A 24,629-nucleotide genomic window follows, 5' to 3' on the forward strand; every position below is an offset into this window, starting at 1 on the left:
TGTTGTTTCCTGTGAGTGAAACACTAAGCTCTCTATCTTATGTTATAAACAGCATTTTTTATTCTTTGCCTGTTCATGTGGCTTTTGCTCCAACTTTAATTCATTTGAAAATGCTCACATGTGTGTTTTGCCTCTGAGAATTGGGCTTTTCCCTCGGACCGGAAGATGACTCTGGCAGCCCTGAGAATTCAAAGCCTATCAAAGTGTTCACTTGGGTCAGAGATAAGGCACTCCCAGTTGGACAAATTCCCTAAACAAATCTGCAGTGTGGCCTGTGATTTCTGCTCTGGAAACCAAATATCTCTTTCATGGGGCATCAGATTTCTGGAAAGCTGAGCATCTTGGAAACAGGTGTTGTGTGGTCGTTTTAATATAAATTATTAAATAACAGCCTTGACTTCCACTTATAGTAACTGATGACTTGCAGAGACAAGTAACTGCTTTGGAAACAAAAGCACAGGTTTTGGAGGCTGAATGAAATAGACCCAAAAAAGGTAAGGTCCAATCATTTGTATGTTTACTTTTTGGCCTGGTAAAATGATGGATGCGGTTGTGCTGGAGAAGGGGTGAAAAAGAGTAGGTTGAAACAAATATTGCGAATTTCTCTCCTGTTGCTAATGGATAATGGTCAATATTTAAATGATTTCTCACTGAATACAACCTTCCTGACCTGACCTGTCAAACTTAAAGGACTGCTTTGCCAACTTACAGGGCAGGGGATGTTACATGGACTGCAGGATCAGCCACTGTTCTCCAGGTACTTGTGCTTTAAGCATTGCATTGATATTTCCAGGTGTCTGTTTTGTTTGACTTCTACAGAATTCTGCCCTACTACTTCCAAAATGCCTGTTTATAGTTGGTATCAGCTGCTTCTGAAGTACAATAAATAACTAAAGCATAATCAATATCTTGTATAATACAATTAAAGTTCCCATTTGTTTCTAGCTTTGAATTTAAAGAACATCAGGAGTATTGCTAAAAACCATATTTGTCTCATCTGGAAAAGAAGGAAAATCCCTTTGGGCAAAACTGGAAGCACACTTGCCTTTCCTAGGAATGAGGCTGAGAACACAGCTTTACAAGGCTTTTTAACACCTTCAAAACAGGCTTCTGTGGGGATATCTGGAGAACAAACTGGAGGCACGTTCATGTATCTGAATGAAAGGACTGTAGTTTAGAAGAACTGAAATGATGGAGAACCAAATAATCTAAAAAATTAAGATTGCGCAGTAATACAAGACTCTGGGGAAATTTAATGTCATTAATTGTTTGTGAATTGTTGAGTCAATGAATCTAGGAAAACCCAAAGTTTTTGCTCCCAGTTATGTGGTTGATACAGCAGTTTGTTCCCTTAAAAGTGGCCTGGAATAACCAGAAACAGGGTGTATTTATAATTGTTCTCTCTTTGACCTTCAGTTTTGAATCTCCTAGTAAAATACAGATTTCTTTTGTTCAATCATTATGAATTAAAATGTGTTTATTGTAGTGGTATCAGGGTAATAAGTTATGGCATGCTCAGCGGGTTGGTGATTCTTTCTGCCTGAGTTCCTCACAAATGCAGTGTGAGGGAAGCATTTTTTACTAATCTTGAAACTAATGAAAAATATTTCTCTATTCCCTTTTTGAGGTGAGCTGTAAACTTGGAGAGATTACTCTCCAAATGCTGTTTCAGATTCATTCTTTTATGATGTAAATAATGCACAGCGCATACAGTCCTGTGTTTCTTCAGTATTTAGTGATGCCTTTGCTCCTGGGGCACTTTTATTCTAGCTCTAAAATTGACAGATAATGATCACTTAGAGCCTAGAGTGGTATTTATCATCTGAATACAGAAGTCCACTGCAGTAGCTACTGGCATGGAAATAATTTCTTTTTTGAAGTTTCAGCTATTTTCATGCTGTTCTTCCCATGCGATGGGAAAATGAATTGTGCTGTAACTACAAAGAGGAATAAAACAGTAAACCAGTCAGCCAAGTTGCTTTGTGTGCAGTAGAAAATCACAAGAGTACAAGGTGATCTTTTTTGGCAATCTATAGGCATCAACTGAGGTACAGGAGATATAAATCAAGATTTAGATGCAGTGGAAAGCAGAAAATTTTTTGTCTTAAATTAAATATAAAAGCCTGCCAGTGAAATGTTCTCCAAGTGGAATTTAGCTCATGCAGAAAAAAGCAAAAGGCCTTATTTATGTGATAGGTCCTTAATGCCAGGGAAGTGGTCCTACAGGCTTTTGTGATTTTCTTGATGGGAGCTTCTTTCAACTCAAGTGAACTACAAAAACAGAATTACAGACTGTATTAACTAGGAATGGGTGAATATCATGACAACAAAGCCCAATACTACAAGTCTAGCAATTAAGAAAAATGTTTCCATTGAAGGCTTTAAGTGTTTAACTGTGGAGGAATAGATTTTCAATTTGTCTTCCACTTAGTTTAAGACTAAGCTGAGTGCCTCTACAGAGAGAAGGATTGTGTCTACACTGGCAAGTTACGGACCCATGGGAGCATAGGAATGTATCTGTACAGAGGAGTATTTGATGCCCCACTCTTCTGGTTTATAGCTATTATTTTCACTGCCTAATTTTCTGTCTACCTTTATAAGTAATGACATTTCTTTTCTCTGCACTAGGTTATACAGGTACAGCAAAAAAGCAATTACTGAAATTGGTAAAGGATATGAATTTTCCAGAGTATGATTTAGCTGCTGATCTGCTTCATGTCCTCCTTGTGATTACTGGCAAAGTATCTTTGCAGTTCTCAAGTGAACTGCATTCCTTTTCTGCATTAATTGGTGTCCTGAAGCTATGAAAAACAGCATTTTAAAAATTTTGCCTGGAAGTTTTTAATCAATATTTATTATCTAAAAACACAGGAAATTATGTAATATTTATAAGATGTATTTGAGTTTAGGGATCAGAGATAATTCAGTCTCCCATGCATTCATTTGGAATGATTATGTAAGTCTATTTTGAGACTGTATCCAGAAACCACTGTGAAATGTTTTGATACCATTTCATTTGGAGCTGGACTAGGAGCAGTGAAGTGTTTTGCCCCCAGTGCATTGGCCAGTAGGTTACAGTGACTAAACTACTGATTCGAAAAAAAACCCCTGGAGTAGTATTTTGGAGATATGAATGGTTGTTTTATTTCAACTGGTTTTTTTAGAAATACTATTCCTAATTGCCATATCAGTCACTTTCTCAAGAGTTCAGTTCTGAAGTGTAATTTAGACTGATTTTTACATTCTTTTTCCTGGCAAATCTCCAGTAGAGTTGAGAAATTTATGAAGCTTCTTGTACCCCTAAGTTAATGTTTATTTTCAGAGAGAACTGTGCTTCATTCAAATGGTATCCATACTAACCACAAAATGGTTTGCAGGTAAGTGCAAAAGTATTCTTATGCTAAACACCTTGGAAGTTCACAAAAGCAGAGTGGGAAAACATTCCTATTGTACGCTCAGTTTCAAACAGTCCAAAGTTATCAGATAATTAAATTTTTAACCAGGTTGTGTACAGGAAAGGTGTATTTGGCCCCAACAAGGATTGTGTCTGTAGAAAATCTGAGGTGCACTTCTGGAATCTTCTTGAAATAAACTCCCATTCCTTAAGCCTTTAGGTTTCATTCTGGTGTCACTTCTCATTTCCAGTATTTCGTGTCATGTAGGTTTACCCTGGTGTAAACCATCTCAAGGGAAAAGCTCCCCTTAGTGTAACACTTCCTGGGCAGAAGGGAAGCTGGCAGCTTCCCTTCCTTTTGAGAAAACCAAACTCTGCTCTTTATGACGCTGGTGGAAACCCATCTCTGCTGGAGTTGCCCTAGAAATGCAGCTGTGCAAGTGAAAGTGTAGCTCTGTTAGTCTGGGCTTACCTGGTAAACTGTCCTGTCCTGAACCAGTGCTCAGAGGAGCAGAGTACTGCTGCTAGAATCTGAGACCTTGGAAGGCCATTGTGTAGGAGCAGGCTGATCTCAGGCTGGACCAAAGTCCACAGGGTTGGAACCACACCTAGAAACAGAAAATGAGCTCTTACTAAGTCATATTACTTGAAACTTTTAAATTCAGCAAGGTGATATCATATGTACCCTAAGTTTTGACCTTTCTCAAAACCGATGTTAGGGACACCTTTTCTTTCTTGAGGGACACCTTTCTTCAGTAGGTGTTAAAGAGTCAGTTTGAAATTGTGTTCTGTTGTCTTCCAAGAGGCTTAAATCGGCATCCCTGACAACCACTTAATTTTGCATTAATTATAAACTAATCTGTACTAATCTGTACTTGCTGTTCTATCCCTGATTAGAGCCAACTCATATAGTACTCATATGACCTCCACAGAGCTTCTAAGTAATTCAGGATGAAAGCAGCATTTTTTAATCAGCTGCTGGGTTTATCTTTCTAAAACACAATTTCAGGTTAAGTAGGCTCAGAAAGAGCTATCCTGTTGCATGTGAGAAAAACACAATCTCTGAAAAGCTCTTTTCCTTCTCTTTAGTTTTCAAGTGGCAATTTTTGGTGGAAACTACAAGGTGCAAACAGGAAGCCATTCAATCAGTAGCAACTCGTACTTACTGCTTTATTTTTTACTTATAACACATAAATATGGGGAAATGGGTGGTTAACTTATGCTTAGAGCAGAGAATTGTGTTCTTTGCTGTGGCTCATTTCCTGTTGTGAGGGCATCAAACCCTTGGGTTAAACATGCAGAGGAGAAGCTTTATGCAGTGTGACTTCAGCACTACCGAATGGCTTCATTCTGTGGCTTAGCACCTGGGGGACATAAGGAGTGAAAAATCATTCCTGGGTCACAGTTTGGCCAAAAATGCTCAGGGGAATAAATAATGCAGGACTGCCTGGAAACCTAGGCACAGTCTTGTGTCTCTTTTAAGCTCTCTGCCAAACCTCTCAGCACTAGCAGCATGACTGGATACTCTGTGTTCTCTCTAGCAGGAATGACTTTTTCCTGAGGCACCTGCAGTTAAAATATCTTTTTATGGCCTGTGACTCTGGTGAAGATTCAGACATCAGTAGCTTGAGCTGTTTAGATCAGTGCTTCAGGGTAGACAATTGTAAGAGCTTTTTCCTGGCTTTCTGGTTTATGACTTCAGCTAGTGGGACAGTTTGTCCCTCAGAGCTGAGCTTGTGAATTAATGCTGCAAGAAGCTTCTGACAGCTTTGTAGTGGGAGGAAGACTCTACAGTGTCTAACTGGTTGGCATCCTCTTCCAGGGTGTTTAAATTCAGATCAAATTTCAAGTAGCTGGACTAAATACACAGAATGTGAGAGCAGCAGTTGACCCACGTTTAGGTGTCTGATTCCAGAGTCTGAGATTGCTACGTTGGGCGCCATGCAAACACACTTGCACCAGCTCAGCAGTACAGCAGCCTGAATTTCAGTGTTTCATTGCATCGTTCCTTGTCAGGCTTTCTGGGCTTACTTGGGAGGGCCCTGAACAGAATATCTCCTTCTTCCCACCTGCACTGTTCTGCTACAACACTTGGACACTTCTGCCTTGTGCTTCAGCTATGTACAAAAAAAGGTTCTATGCAAATTTCCACCCTGCCCCAAGAATTATACCCAAGCACATTTATGATTCAAAGTTTTCTTTTGATGTAAGAGAAGCTAAAACACACAAGCTGCTTTAGCTGAGGTGGACACAGCATTTGACCAAATTTAGTTGGACATCCTGAAACCTCTTAAGCAAAATCATAATGCATATATTAGTTACTATCTTGATTATCTCCTATCTTGCACTTTATGTATCCAGTGACACCTCTGTAAAGGTGTCCCACTCTGAAGTGGTTTGATCAGTACCACATTGCCTATAGATCACACTGAAGTGGTTTGATCAGTACCACAATGACTACTGATCACAGCCTTTTAACTTCTCTATCCCCTTACACCCTCTCCATCCTGCCTAAGCAACTACATGTATTAACAGAAGCAGGGTAAAGACAGGAGGAAGTGCTGTACTTTTAAAATCCTTTTACATCTTTACCTTTTTATTCTAGAGCTGAAGCTAAAATGAAAAAAAAGGGGGAATTTATGGAACTTCCTAAGCCTGCTAAGTAGATCTTTTATTTATGCATCAAAAACTAGTGGAGCAAATATTATCTTGAAGCCTCTGATTGTCCTGTATGGGCTGTTATTTTCTAGTACATGGTATTTTGCCTCAAGCTGCAATTGCCACCCTCTGGAGAATCTCATCTTTCATTTTCATGAGTGAAGTGCATTTCTAGCTTTTGTGACTAATGGTGAAAAAAGTTAAGAGCCTTTCAATTGAAAAGTTCTACAAGCAAAGTGAAAATGTTCGTTTCTTTATAACACCATGTTTTAAATTCTGTCTTAAAGCAGAACCTGTATTTTTAATAAGTGGGGATTAAGTGTTGGCAACAATATGGTAGGACTGGATGGCAAGAAAAGCAGTTATCTCATCACACAATAGCAGTTGCAAAAGCTATTCAAGAAATATTTCAAATGTGCTTAAATGTATTATATATCACTTCACTGGAAACTGTATGTTACACTCTGTCTCAAGCTACTGGGAGCTCTCCAGTGGTTTCTAGTGCTGCAGTCCTGAGGTTTGCTTTTTGTCAAATACTCTCAGAATAGTTCTGGATTCAGTCTTTATTCTGGCCAGCTGTGGGAGTTGTTGAAAAGTATAATTGTTTACATCATTTATCTCTGTAACAGTCACAAAGCATGTTCCTGAGGAAGGGTAAAAAGATGTAAAAGATGGCAGTTATTAAACAGTTGGGTCCCATTTGTGTGGGAAAATAGATGCTAGAGAAATGTAATGTACTACTGGCATGGTAGCACTGGTACCAAAACATTTCGCAGCACAGTTGTTCTCCAGGTTTTTAAATCTAAATTTTATAAGTTAATACTTAAATTCCACTTCAGCTTTAGAGGATTGTCCACGGGAACAATGGAAATGGCCTGACCTTATGGAAGAGGCACTCCATTGTACCAGTAGGCTGGGCTGTGCACAGGCCTGAACGCAGGCGCAGCTGGGGAAAACCTGTGCTGCACGTATTTTCTAGCTTGGATCCCTGAGACGGTCTGGTAAGGCAGACAAACAATGAGACTACTTGAAAAATAAGCATATTTGAAGTGTTCTTGTGTAGACTCCCACTCCTGAGAAACAAGCCTATTCCAGTCTGCCTACAATGATTCCTCAAATCCAAGCAGAGTGCCAAAACTAATTTATAAATAAATATAATAAATATTATTTCATTATACTACAAAAGATATATTTTATACTAGAATAGGTAGCTGAAATGATTATTAATAATTGCGTAGAGTTTCTCTTGTCTTACTAACAAAAATAGTGTTTAATCTTCAAAACTACACATAAAGCTACTATAAAGGGTGTAAGGGGTGACCCCCATGGAATAACAAAATGATATTTTATTAGTTAAGTAATTGACATTCATGGTTATTACATTTCTCAGAGTTATTAAACATTCTCTTTGATTTGTCATTCAAGTTAAGTCTGCTGTGTTTCAATAACCTACTAAAAAATTTCAGTTTGAATCATTTTGGCCTCAAGCAACATTCAAGATCTTCCCATCTCTTGAGAGAGAATCTGTGTGTGTAGAACTCTGCTCATTCCCATTTGTTTTATCTCTATTTCTTTCAGTCTTCATCTGTTCCTTGTTTTTATCTATTAGATGAACTTCAATGGGCTTTAAACAGAGCTTTTCTTGTTTACCCTTGCAGGAATCTTCCAAGAATATTTCTGCACTGAAGCCTCTGCAATGACTTCACCTTACATGGTTTCAAGTCAGCTCAGATGTATCAATAAAAGGTAAGGAGATTAATCTGCTTCCTTGTGCACTTAGAGCTTTTCCTTTGCATGTCAGCACTTCATCTCAGTATGGCTCAGTGCAGCACCACTGGCTTCTGTCTAAGCCCCCAGCCCTGAGGACTGAGCTACTCCTCTGGGGTTTCAGCACAGAACCACCACGTTGAATTGCAGGAGCTGGGTGGATGCAGCGCTGGGCCTCAACAACCCATCAGGTGCTCAGGATCTCTGCTTTTCAGGGGATTGAAATGATGAAGTGCTTTACTAGCGGTCTGCTATAAAGGGTTCCTCTGCTTTTGCACGAATTAGAATCTAAAAATGTGCCATTGTAAAAGAAGCAGACTCTGTATGTTAAGCTCTACGTGCTTCCAGCAACACAATCAGCTAAAACATAGAGTATTTTGTGTTCAGTCTCCTGAAAAATTCTGTGGAAAATCGGAATTCTGTAATACCTGTTATCTTAATTTTCAGCTCATAATAGCAATAAAAACCATGATAGGTGTTGTTTCCTGGGAATTCATTAGCAGTTGTGTCCCTTCAGTAAAATACAAAGGAGCTTCATTTCACTGTGACCATCAGACCTAAACAGCAGCTTGATGAGTTTATTATTTTCTTCTGCTACTCTGTATTTTCTGCCATGTGTTTTCAACAACAAGTTTCTCCTAAGGACTTTGAATTTCAATTGCAAATAAAACATTGACAATGCTTTTCGATACATATGTTCTAACACCTATCAATGAGACATTATGCAGCCATTTCCCAGCAATAACAACATAATAGGAGCTTGGCAGGATTTTTTTTCTATCAGCAGGCTAGATTATTTTAAATTGATAAAAAGAGCCAGGTGGCTATTTATATGGGCAAGATATGAATTGCAAGCGTACGTTTCCAAGGCGATGTTGGCCAGTGGCTGCTCAAGCATAAATTGCTTCCTATTATGACTTTGGATAGGAGGTACATGGTCCAGCTCATCTCTATGGGAACACAAAGTGGCAGGACACCTCCAGCACTGCTCTTTGCACTGTTTCCAGTAAAAGAAGGCAATACTTGCTCCACTGTGACACACCTAATTGACACTGCAGTGAGTAATTTCGTCATGTTGTTGAACAAGGATTAGGAGTCATGTCCCATCCTGTTATTTAGTATTCCCCTAAAAGGGCTACTTGGGGCAGAAGATGCAAGGAGGAATTAGAGTTGGTAATGTGGCCTGCAGGATACAAAGGTGAATTGATCTGAGGAAAAAACCAGGACTCCTCAATGCTTCTAGGAATACCATCTCTCTAAACTTTAGTTATTCTAGCTCTGAAACGAGTAAGAAACAGACTTGAAGACATTACAAGGTTGTGAATTTAGAATGAAATATTTCTGGTTTCTGTTTGTTTATAAAAGGACAAGACAGAAGCTGATTATAGAGTGGCTTAATTTTTACTAAACCTGGATAAAGAATATGGGAGGGAAGAAGGGGAAGAGTGCTTTTCCTGCCCAAAGGAAGGAAGAAGGCTGAGTCTCAAAATCTGTTTTTGTCAAAGCAAGAAATGCTTGATGATGCCTTTGTTTTAATATGCTCTGGTTGATTTTCTTTTTTTTCTAGGCATAGAAATAATGGTTCAGTCAAAATGACTTGTCTAACAACTTGCCTACCATTTTCACAAAACCCAAGAGGCCACTTAGCTGATGTCTGTAGCTTAAATCAATTATTTCAAGTATAGGAGAAATAAGGAATGGAATACAATCTAAAAGCAAAGGCCAAGTAGCTCTGTTAACATCAGTTTAAGTTGTAGGATTTTTGGTAGGAGAGAACCATGCCTGGTTTTTTAAAGAAAGCTCTGAAAATCTGGTCATCTCTTTTCTTCACAGCATAGTTTGAATTGCTTCTCCTAGAATAGAAAATAGATTGATAGATTAAAAGGGGTGTGGGGTCTGCTTGAAGCCTTTCTTTTTTTTCATAAGCTTATGCTTTCTGTACTTTGCAAGAACAAGACTATGCAAGGGCTGTTCAGTTCAGTCTGGTGAAGCCTGCTTTTAAAAATCCAATACTCCAAGCTCTGTTCCCCATCTCTGCTGTCTTCCTTTTGGAAACTCAGGATCTATATTCATTATTCCTCCTTTTTCTCCATCCATCTGTGTACACTTAAACCTAGAAATCTCCTCCCTGGGATCCACTTCCCAAAAGAACAGTGCATTATTAAGCTGACAGCATTTGTCTGATGCCATGTTTTCTCATAAATATCAATAAGTCTCATCAGCAATTGCATTCTTTCTGTAAGATGCTTATCCTCAAGTTAAAGTCTAGGACACACATGCAGAATTTTCTCTCAGTATTAGCAGCATGGTAAAGTGCCACACTCGCTACATTTTTTCCTCCCATTCCTGCATCCGTGCACTGTAAATAAGCATACAAACTATTTTATCAGTGTTTCTTTCTTCTTTTCCAAAGGTGGGGGACTGTTGAACTTGACATATTCTTGTTTGGTTTTTTGTCAATAATTAAATTGCAGGTGGGAAGGAAGTAGCACTTCACCTACTGGATTTTTTCATGACCTAAGAGGTGACATATGTTTAGTGCCCTGTATTTCTGATGAGGTTTTAAGCTGATGCCAATGAACACTCTTAAAACTAATTATAGACACTTAACTCTGTATGATTTAAATCTCAGGAAATAGATACAGTGGAAATACTAGACAAATATAAAAAATGACTGTTGTTTTGAAAGAGGTAAACATGGAGAATTGACCACACCTGCTTACCACACAGATGCTGTGCCAAGGACACACACAGAGAGTCTCTATCAGGAACTCGCAGCACAGTGACACATTTAAGATTATGGTCTCACAAATTGCTAAAATAAACTAGCAAGGCTGTGCAGCACCATTTTATGTGAAAAAGCACGGTGTAACTTTATGCAGATCAGGATATGGTAAGTTATCATAATCGGTTAGTTATCAGCTCCCCTCAAAACAGCAAAATGTGTTTACCTTGTGTTCTGAAAATGAGAGGCTTGAAGGCTGTATAAAATTAATTCTGGTTTTGAAACCCCCTTGCCAGTTAGTTTTTTGAAGGTAGCATGCAGAGCTGCTATATAAAGAAGCAGTCTTTTTGGGTACATGACATCTTGAAAATCAGAGTCCTTTTTTCCCCCCAAGTTCTCCTTTGCTGATAGTTGAGCAGGCCATTGCAGGGTTTGGGTTTAATTCACTGGCAGCACAGCATATTTCATATTATTATGGCTCTTCTTAATGATAGAAAGAGGTATGCAGTACCTGGGGTCCACTGAAACCATTGAAGTTCCCTGGCTGAGTTTTGTGGGTGTTTCCCAGCGAAAGGCCTTCAGCCATTACCACACAGGTTTACCTGCAAAATTGTGGATTCCCATCCATGTAGCTATTCTACAGGGATGCTAGGTTGCAGAAAAAATATTTACTTTCTTTCTTCGTTGTTTGAGTATGTTTGTTTTCTCTCATTCTCTGCTGCGTAACTAAGGAAAGTATATCTAATGACTAAGTAATCTCTCACATTGGATTATGCTTTAGACTTCTTATCAGATTCCATTGTGTAAGTAAAATCTGGCTCATGGGAGAACAACTGTTGTCAAATGTATCTTTCTTCAAAAGTTTTGGTAAAATAATTGATAAGGTTTTCCTAGATCATAAGCCATGTTTTGCTCATGCCACACTTTCCTGAATGGACAGAAATAACAGCTGGTGGGGCTTTGCTGATCTCCATGTTTAATGTTTTCAATTCTTTATTTAGTTGTTTCATAATATAAACTGTCTTAGGTGGAAGAAACAGTACAAATCTTCAGAGACCTATCACGTTCATGTATTAAAGTTGCTTGTATATTCAGTGATGCAGCAGAAACCCTTACAACTGTTGCAGAGTTGCCTAGAAATTAGATTGCTATGAGGTTGTGTCCTGGTAACATGCCCAAAAACTTGGGCACCTAGTAGTTTAAAATATTGCTTCTCAAAATATGGATCCATTAAGTTCCATCTTATCCTGGAACTGAAGAAATTTCCTATGTACCCCAGAGGTCTGCTGCCATCCAGAAACAGAATTACCCTTGTCTTTCAGTGTGCTGAACTGTCTGGTATCTGTGCTATTCTGCAACAGGAATTGGAACAAAATATTTTATCTGTTGAGTACTGTCTAATCCACATCTTATGCACTCAACACCATTTTTTTTGCACCTACCTCATCTGGACTACAGGGAGAAATAGTTTCCATTGGTGGGGTGAGAGGTTTTGTAAAATGAGTCACCTGCATTCAAAGCTCTGGTAGAGGAAGGACTTGAAGTTAGATTGTCTATAATGTAAATTTGTGAGTGTTAATTGATCATTTGCTGAAAAGGATGCCTGATATGTCTCAGTTTGCTATTTGTGGGGTGTTTTGAGCTGATGAACAGGCCATGCTGGGCACTTTTAACTACAGGACAAGGCTCAGAGTTGTGAATGGAAGTGGATTTAAGTGCCTACACTACTTCTAAGGGGAATCCTAAGTGTATCTTCTCCTTTGGTATTTTATCTTAGCTAGGTCAGCCAGTTGATATTAAACATCTCCCTAACTACTGAACAGGGAGCCTAAAGATGTTAGCTTGAAGCTGTGAATCCTGCTGGAATTATTCAGAAAGAATAACACTATAGTTAGGGATTACAACAAAACAGTTTTTGTAAAATGCAAATGAAAAATAGAAAACATCCTATCCTTAAGAGACCCCAGTATAAATTGACAGAATGCAGAAAAGCTGTAAAGCTGAGGTATTTCTTCTATCTCTTAGTTAAGGAATTGATGTGTTGGCTTGCTGAGGTTTATAAAACAAACCCTATCTAGGATCAAACACTCTAGAAGGCATCTGAACCAGAAGTTAAAAGACCCCAATATTTATTTCTGGGAAACCAGAGGAGCAAAACCTCTGGTTGCTTTTTTTTTCTTGAAATTATATCCATTTGAGAATTTTGTGCATGTATGCAGATTTTTTCCAAGATCCATCTCTGACCAAGAGAGGATCAGCTGTACCCTACATGCAAGAGAGACCAGAAGCTCCTGGAAACACTGAGTATCCTAGCACATAGCCAGAAAATTATATTAAGGTAAGGTGAGTACATCAGATACAGAGAGGGGAGGTAAATTTTAGAATTCTGATTACTGGTTCAGACTATCTGGAAGGTACCAAGCTTCCCTAAGGTTTACCATGAGAGTATCTGTCTTTTTACAAGAGCCTCTGGTGGTCATCTGCCATTTTTTTGCTTTTGTAAAACCAGCAATTTTTAAAAGTGGCCTAGAATTGCCGAAAGTTACTTTACATTTTTTTATATATTTTGTGTCTACAAATGTGGGGTTATCTGTTAGTTCTAGGTTGTGTTTTCTACAACTTTGGCTTTCTCATCAGAAAAAGAAATTTCTCAACCCTTAAAACTGAACTCAGTATTTGCATAACAAGTATGTGAGCAAAACTAAAAAAGCTCATTCGTGGCCTCAGTATGCAGTCTCCACTTCAGCCATATCGTTTAACAAACATGACACTATATAAAGGGGATTTGTGTGAACTGCTTTTTCATTGCACTTTGAAGCAGAAGGGTAAGTTGAATTTCCTTTTAATAAATCACAAGGAATTTCAGCTAGAAGGCAAACCCGTTCCTTTTCATTTCTGTGGTCATATTTACATTCTAAAATTAAATTTCCCTTTATTAGTAATTTTTTTACTTTGCTTATACTAGCAATTTTAGTAGATAAGGAGATGCCTGAAGGACACTAGATAGTAATGACTGATGAAGGTCATTAAAACTGGATTAAAACTGAAGAGCTGTGGTTTTTTCCATTTTGCTATATAACTGATCAAGAGTCTGACTCTGCATCATAATCCAATTATGAGCTGGATGCAGTAGTCCATTCAAATGTAATTCCCTGAATGATCATCACCAGGCAAAGGGTACATGTTGTAATTGCATTTCCTTATCTCAAGGATGTAAGTATTCCTAGCCACCTAAGATAGGTTTCTGTTAGGGTCTTTAATAATCTGCTCTCTCTGAGTCACTGGCCAGCATTTTCAGAGGCATCTGCTGACCTTCAATAGAGTAAAGGATAAACAACTTGAGACGCTTCAGATTCAACAAACAAAGCTCAGCAGCACCTTTAACACTGCACATGTGTTCTCAGGTGGATTTGATTTTACACTCTTTAAAGTGGAATTCTAGACCATGTGGAATAGATACTGCTATTAATTACACAGATTCCATATGCTGCAAATTTATGATGTAATTGAATATTCTTATATTCAAGGGTATGTCCCATTGGATTGACTTTGATGAGACATTCCCCTAGAAAAACAAGCTGGTGTTGATGCAGATAAAGAAGCATCTCAAAAGTCTTCTAAAACAAAGTCAATCTGGAAGAAATAAACAATGTTTTTTTCTTTTAAAAGCTCACCCCATTTAATGAATGGCACTAAACTTGTATTTTGATTCTGAGTGGCATATATACTTTGGAACAAATACCTTGTTATAGCTGATGAACCTAGGTGTTAATAATCTTACAGCATTCAAGCCAACCAAGTTTTTATTTTAAATTTTAAGTGGAGTTAGATTTAGAAAATACTATGTATAAATGCTGATTTTTTTTTTTAAAGATGGAAATTTTTTAAGAGAGAGCAGTCCAGGGTCCTCTCTAATTTGTGCCAATAGAAAATTGAAGTAATGGATATTGAGTTATTTGTTCTGTATGAGTCAACACATGAGAAATGGATACCCATTCTGGCATCTTAAACCTTTCTTTATATCTCCTGTTCGTTTAACTGAAGGATGTCAATAACTGGGTGTCTCCATGCCATAGTATTTCATAGTCCTTCAGGTTTAACAGCTGCACAGCACACCCACTTGCTCTGCTGTAAACCCACGATGTGTAGTTTTAAAGTGCTTTTTAGTCTTGCTATCTCAGCACTAAGATTATAACCCTACTTATTGTTTTAGCTGTAAGGATAAAATAAGATGAATAAGCTTATTACCAACCAGCAAAATTGCATTTTCTACAAGATTAACTCTGACATTTTCAAGCTTGTGGAATTTTGTTCAAAACAGGATAGGAATGTCAATTGAGCTATAAAGTTTTTCCCACATGTAAAACAGTATCAGTTTATGCCAAATAAATGTGCTTAGATAGTGTTGTGCTTTGACAAGCTCCAAAACATTACAACTACCACTATAACAGATTTGCCTTTCAGGTTAATATCATCTGCATCATTGAGTGGTTATAGTCCTTGCAGGCAACTAATGCCTTAAGTGTGATCAGTTACAGTTGAGCCTATCATTTCTCAAGGATTAATCCAACAAATAGTCAGTGACAGTGAAAGGGATAATTTATCTTCACTACTCCCCAACGTGTGGCTATCATCCTGTAATAAGCATATCAAGTTTTATCAGTCAAGAAAGAGTTTTGTGTATAAATTACACAATGGTTGCAAAATAAATCTGGGAAATCTCTTACATCCAAACTCTAGACTTTATTTAAACAAGGAAATAATGTAAATTTCAAGAAGGCATGAAGTGGGGGAGAGCGTGCAACTGTATAAATAATGCCAACAATTTCTTACAGAATCACTGCCTGACAAATGTGTGGGTTTTTTTCAGCTGGCCTGAGAAATCATGTTGTCTTACTCATCCTACATACTCATAGCACTGGCTGCTTTGTTAGTGACCTGCCATGCATTGAGTAAATGTCCAGGAATGTCTGGGCTGCCTGGTATCCCTGGAAGAGACGAGCTGAAAGGTAAGCAAACTTGCCTTTTTTGCAACAGATCCTTGTTACAAAGGCTGCATGACTAGAAACAGACAGCACAGGAGGACACGTGCTCTCAAGGGAGCAGCTGTGTTAAGCAGAGGGAGGAAAACACAACGGCGGAAATGGACAGTTTAATTTTTTTTTCTAAAAAACCAGTCTCCTCTCTCTTTGGGGGGAAGAGGGGAATTGAACAGGTTGTCAACACACTAACATGTAAATATTATATATTTATATAAATATAATTGGGTCTTTGTAGTGCTTTTCCATTGACTTACCAAGGGAATAGCTTGGGAATACCAAGGGAATTGCTTCTTTCACAGCAGTTTTTTCTTAAAGTATGAAGATAATGTTATTTCAATACAAGGCTAAAGCACTATCAAAATTATTCCCAGACTCCCTTTATTAGGTCAAATATGGGTTTTTTTAATGGATTGTGAAGTGCAGTAAGCGTTGCAGTGTTGTAGCTTGGGAATGCAGCAACATTCTGTGCTTCTACATGGCTGATTGTTTCAGCTGTGAATAGTGGATCGTGATCATGGGAGTACATTAGTGACTCTATTCTACATGTGGGACCTCTGGTACCTATGGAAAGTGGCATGAAAAAAGAATCTACCTTTAGAGTGGGTGCCCATCTTTAGCAACCAGTGCTGCATGGACTCTCTTTCACACAGTCTATTCAGAAACCTCCCTCTACCACTGTTTATGGCTCCCATTAAAGTAAGATAAACATAAAGCATACACCCGGCACATTAAAAAGAAAATCGTATGGTGCCGTAGAAACTTTTTCCTCATCAAAGTATCCCTTGTGCCTGTTCACTACCAAGTAGTAGAATGAAACTAATTCTCTTTGGCAAAGCCAGTGTCACAGATATAAATAACAAAAGGCTTCAAACCTGTAAAGTTTCAGTCTCTTCTCTGCAGAGGAGAATTATCAGCATTTCAGAGGATTGGAGGTTTTTGGTAGTTTGCTTTAATATAGATTAACAACAATGTGAAAACATACTGGAAAAATTTTTATTTTACACTTGCTGATGTTAAAAATACATTTTCAAGTTAGTTCTGGAAAATGGTTTTGTCCAGGGGATTGTTCCTATCAGCAGAGCCTAGTTTTGCTTGATTGTATAACTTTTATTTTTATCTGCACAGGTCTACCTGATTCTCTGGACGCCGAACGCCCCAATGCTTCAGTAAATTTGAAACACCGACTTTTCCGACTTGAGGCTGGTAATTCTTCCCCTTGTTACTTTTTCAGCTCATAGTCAATTTTAAGTGCAATAGGCAAAGTTAGTTACAGAATCACAACTTGCAGGAAAGAAACTGCATTTGAAAATGATACTACATCCCCAAACCCCATTTTCTCATTCAAAGCAGGGGAAGGGTTCATGGGAACTCAGTTTTTACCACATTGCACTTTCATCTATCAGCAGTCAAATGTTAAAGGTGATGAATTGTTTTGTGCTGAAAAGGGATTTACATAACAATTTATCATTTCCCTGTTTCCCTTGCTCAAATCTGAAGCAAACTGATCTTCTTTAGAAAGTACACAAAGTATAACAGGGCTGATATTTAGCAGCTGTTGGTGGGACATCCTTGTCTTGGAGACAAGGACAGGGGGTCACAGGCAGCAAAATAATATATTTCATGAACAACTAGTGTGTAAATAAACAACAATGGGTAAAATTAAAGCTCTTTATTCCTCTTCATCCTTTGCTCTCAATTTTTCCCTCTGTTCCTCTTAATAGTTTTAGTATTCTCTTGATTTCTCTCTTTGCTTTTACATCAGTATGCTATAGAAAATTTACAAAGCTAACTCTTTTCATGTTTCAGTGCTTGCTTTGAATGGGAAAATAAGAAAAGTAGGAGAGAAAATGCTTGCCAGCAATGGGAAGAAAGTTGACTTTGCATCAGCACTACAGTCCTGTGAAGAGGTTGGAGGAACTCTTGCAGCTCCCAAGAATGAGGAGGAGAATATAGCTATTATGGACATTGTGAAACAGTATAACCAATATGCATACTTGGGCATTAGGAAGGGGGAGACTTCAGGTCCATTTAAGTATATAAATGGCATGCCTCTGAATTATAGCAACTGGCACCAACATGAGCCTGATGGCAAAGGGAAAGAGAAATGTGTGGAGATGTACACTGATGGGACCTGGAATGACAAAAAATGCAACATGTATCGTCTCACAATCTGCGAATTTTAAAGAATGGCCTTTCAGCCATCTCAGAGCATGGAGATAATGAAATATTCTGTGCTTCAGGTTGATTAAATTTGCAATTTTTCTGTATTCTAAAATATAAAATGAATCATGATTTTTTTTATCCTTAGGAAAATGCCAAATATGCTAGGTGATTAAAGTGATTACAGTGTGCCTGAACTGATGTGTTTGTCTCTTTTGGAGGGTTGGAAATACCCCGGAATTCTTTTTCCATGTCAGCCTGTCTCCATACTTTGTGAAGGTTAGAGGAAAATTCTGAGGTTTGACTTTGGATATTGAAAATGCTGAAGTTAAAATTTGCCCATGGCTTCATAGTTGGAAGCATTTTGAAGTACCTAATAGTTCCTGCCTTAAAAGAGATGCACAGATGTTGACTTCACTGGAGCAATTATGGTTTCATGTTTCGGACAGGGCTTTCAATTACAGAGCCTGTATTGTGTCACATTGAACTACCCACTGGTTCATCAGCATCCACATTTAACTTTTGTTTTATAAAAATATTAATACTACCAATTACAGTTAATTTTTCTAGTTTCAGAAGCTACTCTCTATAAAACACAGAGAGAAATATTGCACTAGATTCCAGCAGACAGAGATGTGTATAAAATGCTAAAGATTGCATTTTGTTGCTAAAACAGCACATTGCCTCAGAAAACCATGAGATTGCAGTGTTAGAAGGTCACCTGTCTTTTCCCAAAACACTAAGCAAAGCACATAATATTTTGGGAAGCCTGCTAAGAGTGGCACTTCAATCAGTTCAAACACAAACGTGTCTGCTGAGGTTATACCAAGTAGCAGCACAGACAGACCTCAACTCAAATCCAGTAGGACCAAGAAGCACCTTTTCACAAAATATTTTCACTGCTTCTCCGTTCGGGCAGCTGGTGAGCAGGGGCAGCTGAGCAGAGTACCATGAGCAGCAAATTCCCACATTCTTACCTTGCAGTGAGGAAGTCCTGGGCTCATCCATTGTCATTTTCACACTATGTAAGGGGGGAGAAAAAAAAAAAAAAAGATAGCATTAGCTTTAAAATACATGCATTAAACACATCCTCCTTCCCCACATTTGTCTCTGTGCAGGGAGCCCCTGGGAAGCTGGACTTGACTCTGGGCAGTGAAGTTCCCAAGCCTTCCCTGAGGAAAAGAGATGGGATCTATTCCCATTCAATTCAAGCCCTGCAAATAGGAAAGGTTCAGCCTCTTGCACACTTTTGGCAAGGGGTGATTCCCCTCCAGGTTGCATGCAGCAACCATCAGAGAGCAGACAAGGATTTGGAAATGGAAAAAGTACACCAGGACCACGTTGGACAGATTTCAAAGTGTGAACCTGCTTTCCAAAGAGGCTTGTTTTGATTCCTATGACCATTACACCATTTTAGCTAAAAGTGTCAAATGGGAAGGGAATAGAGCCATCAATTCTGACTTGAAGGTTACACTGAGAAATAGTAAGACTAAATTAATGCCGTTTTGTTTTCCGAGGCTTAACTCTGACCAGCCACACTAAATCTGCTAGAAAGAGTTGAAAGTTTGCTTAAAACTACCTCTTAAATTTTAATTATTGGAATTTTAGTAAGTAAACGTCATTAGCATTTTTTTAGTCTTTTAACCATGCAGATTCTTTATTAGAACAAAGGGACTACTCTTCACAAAGAGGCATCGTGTTACAGAAAAAACCTCCCCCCAAAAAATCCCTACCAACATCATCTTTTGCTCTTTAAACTGAAAAAGCATATTCATTTACACAGATCTCCAACTAGTTTTGGGGTATCCTATTCCTTTAGCTAATGAAAAATTTATTTCTACCACATTGGGATTTACAAAATGACTATAGACATCTCTCGTTAAGATCCTTCATGAGTAAATATTGCCAGTGTTTTAACACAATATAGCATCTATATCTAAACAGATCTAGACTTCAAGACGCCCAGGTGTTTTTTATCCAGTTAATAAGGTTTTTGTTTTCCAATCACAAGCTAGTGTTTATTACATCAAAAAGCAAAACATTTAGCCTTGGTCTGAGAGGCCAATTTCTTTCAGCTTTAGCCATTATTATAGAAAAAAAGGAGAAAAAAACAACTCAAACTCATACATGCTGCTGAAAAATAAAAGTTCCTCAGACCCAGTCAGAGAACTTCTAGGCAGTACTTTTCCCTTTATGGTTCACACTTGATCTGTAGTGTTGCTTGATTATTCTTTGCAGTTCCACAGAGAAAAAGTATCCAGAAATTGTTATTTTTTATTTCTATACGGCTTTTTTTTGCGTTTTGGTGTTATACCCTCAAATACTATTAGAAACAACAGCATTTCAGTCAATTTTTTGTGAAATATCTGAATTCTCCATTTATATATTAATGAATTTTTTTAATGGACAGAGACATTGGGAACATGAAGAAACAAAATAAATTGTTTCTGTGTTCTGCTATGATACTATAAATAATTTTGGTAAGATCTTTCCTTAAAAGTGCAAAGAGCAACACTAATTCCTGATGTATAACAACCAGACCAGGAAAAATCCAAGTTAGTCCTTTTTTTCTTAATTTAATGAATTATAATTTAATTAATAACAATTTGCTAAAGAAGTGCAACATAAAGGTAAGATCTTTAAATCAGAAAATTAGTCGCTCCCCCAATGCAGTAGAAGTTGACTTTAAGAATTAGGATCCTAGTACAACTAAAAAGATGGCAAAACTTCCAAGCCTTTTGAGGCAAATTGACCATGTCTCACATAAGAGAAATTGAATACAGTTATTACAGTGTGTTTAACAGTAAGACTTTGGCCATAAAAATCATGGATATTTATTTCATAAAGAATTGTCTCTGGTATAGAGTGATATCCTCTTTTAAAATGGTATAATTTAATTAATTTTTGCAGTTTAGAAATAGTATTATCAATTTTGAGCACTCAAAAACCTCACACCAGCCCCCAGCAATCCCTACCACACGTGAAGAAATTGACCTTCAATTCCAGAAAATACAAATTTTTCTGTGGATTCCTGAATTTTGTAGAAATTTGATTTAAAAAACCACCAAGGCCCATGGTTCTCAAGAAAACTGAGTTCAAATTCAACCTTTTGTGAACCTAAGTGGCAGGATGTGACACAGGCTGCCAGGGCTACCTTATCTTGTATAAATTGTGAGCTGTACCTCAGAGTATCAGATTGCAAGGGATTTTTCATTACCAGAAGTTGAAACATACTGTTATAAAGTCCTATTAGCCCACAGTTACACAAACATACCTGATTTTAAAACACAGTAGATACGGGATTCTTGAAAATTAGAGTAGCACCTTCTTAAGAAATGGTAAAAGGACTAGGATTGTTTTTTTAAGCCCCTCCTAGGAAACCAGGGTTTGGCAGAATTTTCCTCCAGGGTGACAATCCAGGTTTGATGCCAGGTGAAATCTGGAATGAAGCTTTCACCCATCTCTGCCCTTGTGGCTCAGGAGCTGAACAGCACTGCAGAGCAAGGAGGCTTGAGGAGGCTAAATGTGGTAGTACTGGTTATGATGGTAAAGACTTCAGTGAATTTATCCTCCTTCTGCAGATAATGGAGAACACCTGCAGACTATATGGAATAATAGTTCATCTGGGTCATAAAAAGAGATTTTGGGGTTTTTTTCCCTTGGAATACTGTTTTGCTGTTAACAATTATTGAAGAGATGAAATATTGTCTTGCTTTCTATTTTCTATACAGCTTCTGTGTTTTTTCTCAGCTGAGCTGCACCAAGTGACAGAGATATCTAGAGATGTCCACCTGGATCCTTCACATGTAACTTATGTCAGTGGGGCAAGATGGCAGCAGCATTTATGTGCACAGATCACAGGTAAAATGAAGACTTCCTGCTCTAAAATGCTGCTCATAATTTAATTTAAAAAATGTGTATTGAAGTCTGCCATCCCAGGTGTCCACATCTCCCTGAATTGCTTCCTGTCTTTAATGCTCAGCAAAAATAGCCTCAGCCCTCCTCTGAGAAATGGGACCTCATGTCTCCCCATAATCTGTGCTCTTTCTGCTATTCCCAGGCATAATGGAGTTGCTGGGGACAGTCTGATAATTATTTGGAAGAGAAAAGGGAATGCAGAAAGCACAGGACAAGGTGGAAACAAGGTAGAGTGGAAAAAAAAGCAGAACAGAACAAAATCAATGTAAATAGAAAATATAGATGGGGTTGGGGGCATTTAAATACAAACAGAGAATAAGAAAACAATTTTTAAGGTTATCTGAAGTGTAAATAGCACTATAGAAGGAAAAAACCTAACTTTCAGGAGATTAAGTATACCAAAGAAAGACTATCAAACAGGCTTATGGAAGGAGCACACCCCATTCAACTATTACACCACATCTGTACAGCTAAGAAAGCTAATGCAGCTAAGAAAGCAGCATTAAACAACCTTTGTCCTTAGCAGGTTTTGCATTTACCTATGTACACTGCACAACACAGCCTACTCACAACATATTTAATTTGCTTCACTGCCACTGAAACTATGAAAGCTCTTGCTGATAGATGTGGAAACAGAAGAAAAGTTACCTCAATACTCAGATATAGTTTGTTCTTTGTCAGATCTGTGCCCTTGGATCTTGCAAGACCTCTGTGATATGTGGTTCAAGGAAAGATCAGAAAATAGTTTACAAGCTATGGTAGTTATATAGAATATTCTATTAGGCAATCATAAACAAGCTTATTAGAATTGAAGATGTATTTAAATATCTATTTAACTTGCTCCATCTTATTAATATGCTGATGAAAATCAAGACAAGAAAGGTTTGCAGTTTATCAAATCTACATCAGTTTTTCCTAGGAGTCTATCACAAGAAAACTTCTGTCTCCCTCCTGGTTTCCCAGGCCCTGAGTCAGCATGTGAAACCCACAACTGCATGCCAAACCTCCTCCTCTTGTCACACTTGCCTAACTTGTAGTTTCTTCCAGGTGCAGTTAAATGCTAAAGTTGTTCTCACCATGGATGCAAAGGCCCAGGGTCTGCCTGTGACCTTTTCTAGGGCTCATCTAGAACCCAGGTAATGGCTTGTCTCATGTTCTCTGTTTGATTATGGTGGGGCTTTTTTTCCCAAAAATAACAACTAAAAATCCTCTGCCAGAAGAATGTTGAAAGCATTAAGTCAACCACTCAAAAGCTAGGAAACTTGAAATTTTACCAGAAACTTTAACCAAAGGTTACTATTGCAATTTTAAAACAGCCCTCTTCTGTCAAGGTGAATACAACTGGGTGCTGCTTATTTATTTTTCACAGGGCTGGTGCACTCAAGGGCACTCAAACAGTGCTGCAGGAATTAATCTGGCATCTGTGGGCACACCACCAAGGACAAAGGTGTTGAGGCATAGATCAGTTGTTGAGGTGAGTATGGAAGTGCAGGGCCCAGGTGCAGAGGGCCTGTGATCTAGGCTTGCTTAGGTCCTGTAGCATGTTAGACTAATACGGATACTGCTGACATTCTCCATCTCGTTTCAAAGCCTTGCTACCACATCAGGATGCTATCCTGACACCACAAGCATGATGCAGCCACATCTGACTTGTTTGAACTGGAACACAGACTCAAACACCTTTCCTCAAAGTCTTCTCTGAATAGAGCCAGCTCTCAGCTGAGAACAGCTGTAAAATGCTTGGCAAGGCCATCTCCATTTCAGTGGTGCTCCTCATCTTGGGCCTCTGCACTTACAGGACTGGCATAAAGCAGCTTTTTCCTTCACTGAAAGATCACTGCTCTGTCAGAGAAAACTTTTACGATATATAAACTTCCCCTGGAGTATTCTGTAAGTTATTTAAGCATGTGTCTCTCTAGCTGTCTCCTCTACATGTGCTGCAGATGTACCATTATCTTTTGGCCTTGCTGCTACAATTGTCAGATTCTGTTTAATTACAAGACATTATCACTGGTAAGTCCTCAGTCTGTAACAAAAATGATGGCCGTGTTCCTGGCATGTATTATATTTCAGGTGAACTTGTTTTGGCTTAACTTCTGTGACATTTGCACAGCCATTCTGTGGAAACCTTAGGTATTTCAAATATGAATTGAGAAACTTGTTCTGTTCCAGGTTGGTATTTTAAAACGTGTGAAAGTGTTCCTACAAATTAAAAAAGTACCTTCAAATATTTCCCTCATGTTTTAAGTATGTTTGCCTCTTGAAGAAAACGATCCCCCTATCATTCCAGTAAAAGTCCATTAAACTTCCATTCATATGCAAAATTCAAATCATATGACGTGTTCATTGTGCTTTCATGGGTAAGGAGATGAATCTCAAGTTACATGCCCTATAAATTGGGCCATTTAATGAGTCATTCTTAATTCACATTGGAGCTGCTAGGTAAGTTGACCATCTTTAGATAGGTTGTTGCTTAAACTATGTTAAATCTATTAAACGGTATCACACAAAACTTTCCAATTTTGATGTGTGTGTATCAACACTTTTATTAACAATTTCACCTCTTTTTATAGACTGTATCACCTGAGGTGAAGAGATGCTAAAACATGGATGCTGCAATAGAAGAATAAGTTTTAGCAATTGTTTTGCTCTTAAACTGAATGACAAAGACAGCATGTCCCACTTTGTCTTAAACATTCTCTCGCTAAAGCAGCCATGTGACTACTGCTCTCCTGTAAAATTAAACTATAACTTTTTGCATGGGGAAAAATGGCATGTAATGGTATATGATGTGGAGAAGAGCTTTGAAGGGGATGGTTTGGGTTTTTGCTCTGTAGACTTTTGTAGGCTTAGCAGACTGTCTTTTGGAAAAACATTTTAATTGTTTGAAATAAGATAACTTTGGAACTACGTGGATTTGCACTGCAGACAAAGGTTACCATATATAAGACTTCACACCCAGAAA

At 38.1% G+C, this 24,629-nt stretch overlaps 2 protein-coding genes across 4 annotated transcripts in view; both read left to right on the forward strand.

The window, feature by feature from the left end:
• Positions 1-2,807, forward strand: part of LOC125329424 (mannose-binding protein-like) — a 31,303-nt gene extending 28,496 nt beyond the window's left edge. Inside the window, 2 exon segments of the mRNA XM_048311370.1 lie at positions 410-494; positions 2,629-2,807. Of these exon segments, the coding sequence (XP_048167327.1) occupies positions 410-494; positions 2,629-2,807 (264 nt within the window).
• LOC125329697 (pulmonary surfactant-associated protein A-like) lies at positions 408-17,943 on the forward strand. 3 transcript variants are annotated; one of them, XM_048311988.1, is made up of 5 exons: positions 408-494; positions 7,711-7,798; positions 15,415-15,553; positions 16,712-16,789; positions 17,393-17,943. In XM_048311988.1, the coding sequence occupies exons 3-5, from the start codon at positions 15,430-15,432 to the stop codon at positions 17,767-17,769; spliced, it is 579 nt and encodes a 192-aa protein (XP_048167945.1). In that variant the 5' UTR covers positions 408-494; positions 7,711-7,798; positions 15,415-15,429; the 3' UTR covers positions 17,770-17,943. The 3 variants fall into 3 exon arrangements, with proteins under 3 accessions (XP_048167945.1, XP_048167946.1, XP_048167947.1); XM_048311989.1 differs by lacking the exon at positions 408-494 and having other exon boundaries at positions 7,601-7,798; XM_048311990.1 differs by lacking the exons at positions 408-494; positions 7,711-7,798 and adding an exon at positions 8,807-8,876.
• Positions 17,944-24,629: the final 6,686 nt, after the last annotated feature.

This window comes from Corvus hawaiiensis, chromosome 8, assembly GCF_020740725.1.
Source record: "Corvus hawaiiensis isolate bCorHaw1 chromosome 8, bCorHaw1.pri.cur, whole genome shotgun sequence".
In the NCBI taxonomy this organism is placed as follows: Eukaryota; Metazoa; Chordata; class Aves; order Passeriformes; family Corvidae; genus Corvus; species Corvus hawaiiensis.

What these genes read in the sequence shown, in the direction of transcription:
- LOC125329697 (XM_048311988.1), top strand. Translation starts at nt 15,430, where the DNA reads ATGTTGTCTTACTCATCCTACATACTCATAGCACTGGCTGCTTTGTTA. An exon ending in TGGAAGAGACGAGCTGAAAG is followed by an intron (nt 15,554 to 16,711) that starts GTAAGCAAACTT and finishes TTATCTGCACAG; the next exon opens with GTCTACCTGATTCTCTGGAC. An exon ending in ACTTTTCCGACTTGAGGCTG is followed by an intron (nt 16,790 to 17,392) that starts GTAATTCTTCCC and finishes TTCATGTTTCAG; the next exon opens with TGCTTGCTTTGAATGGGAAA.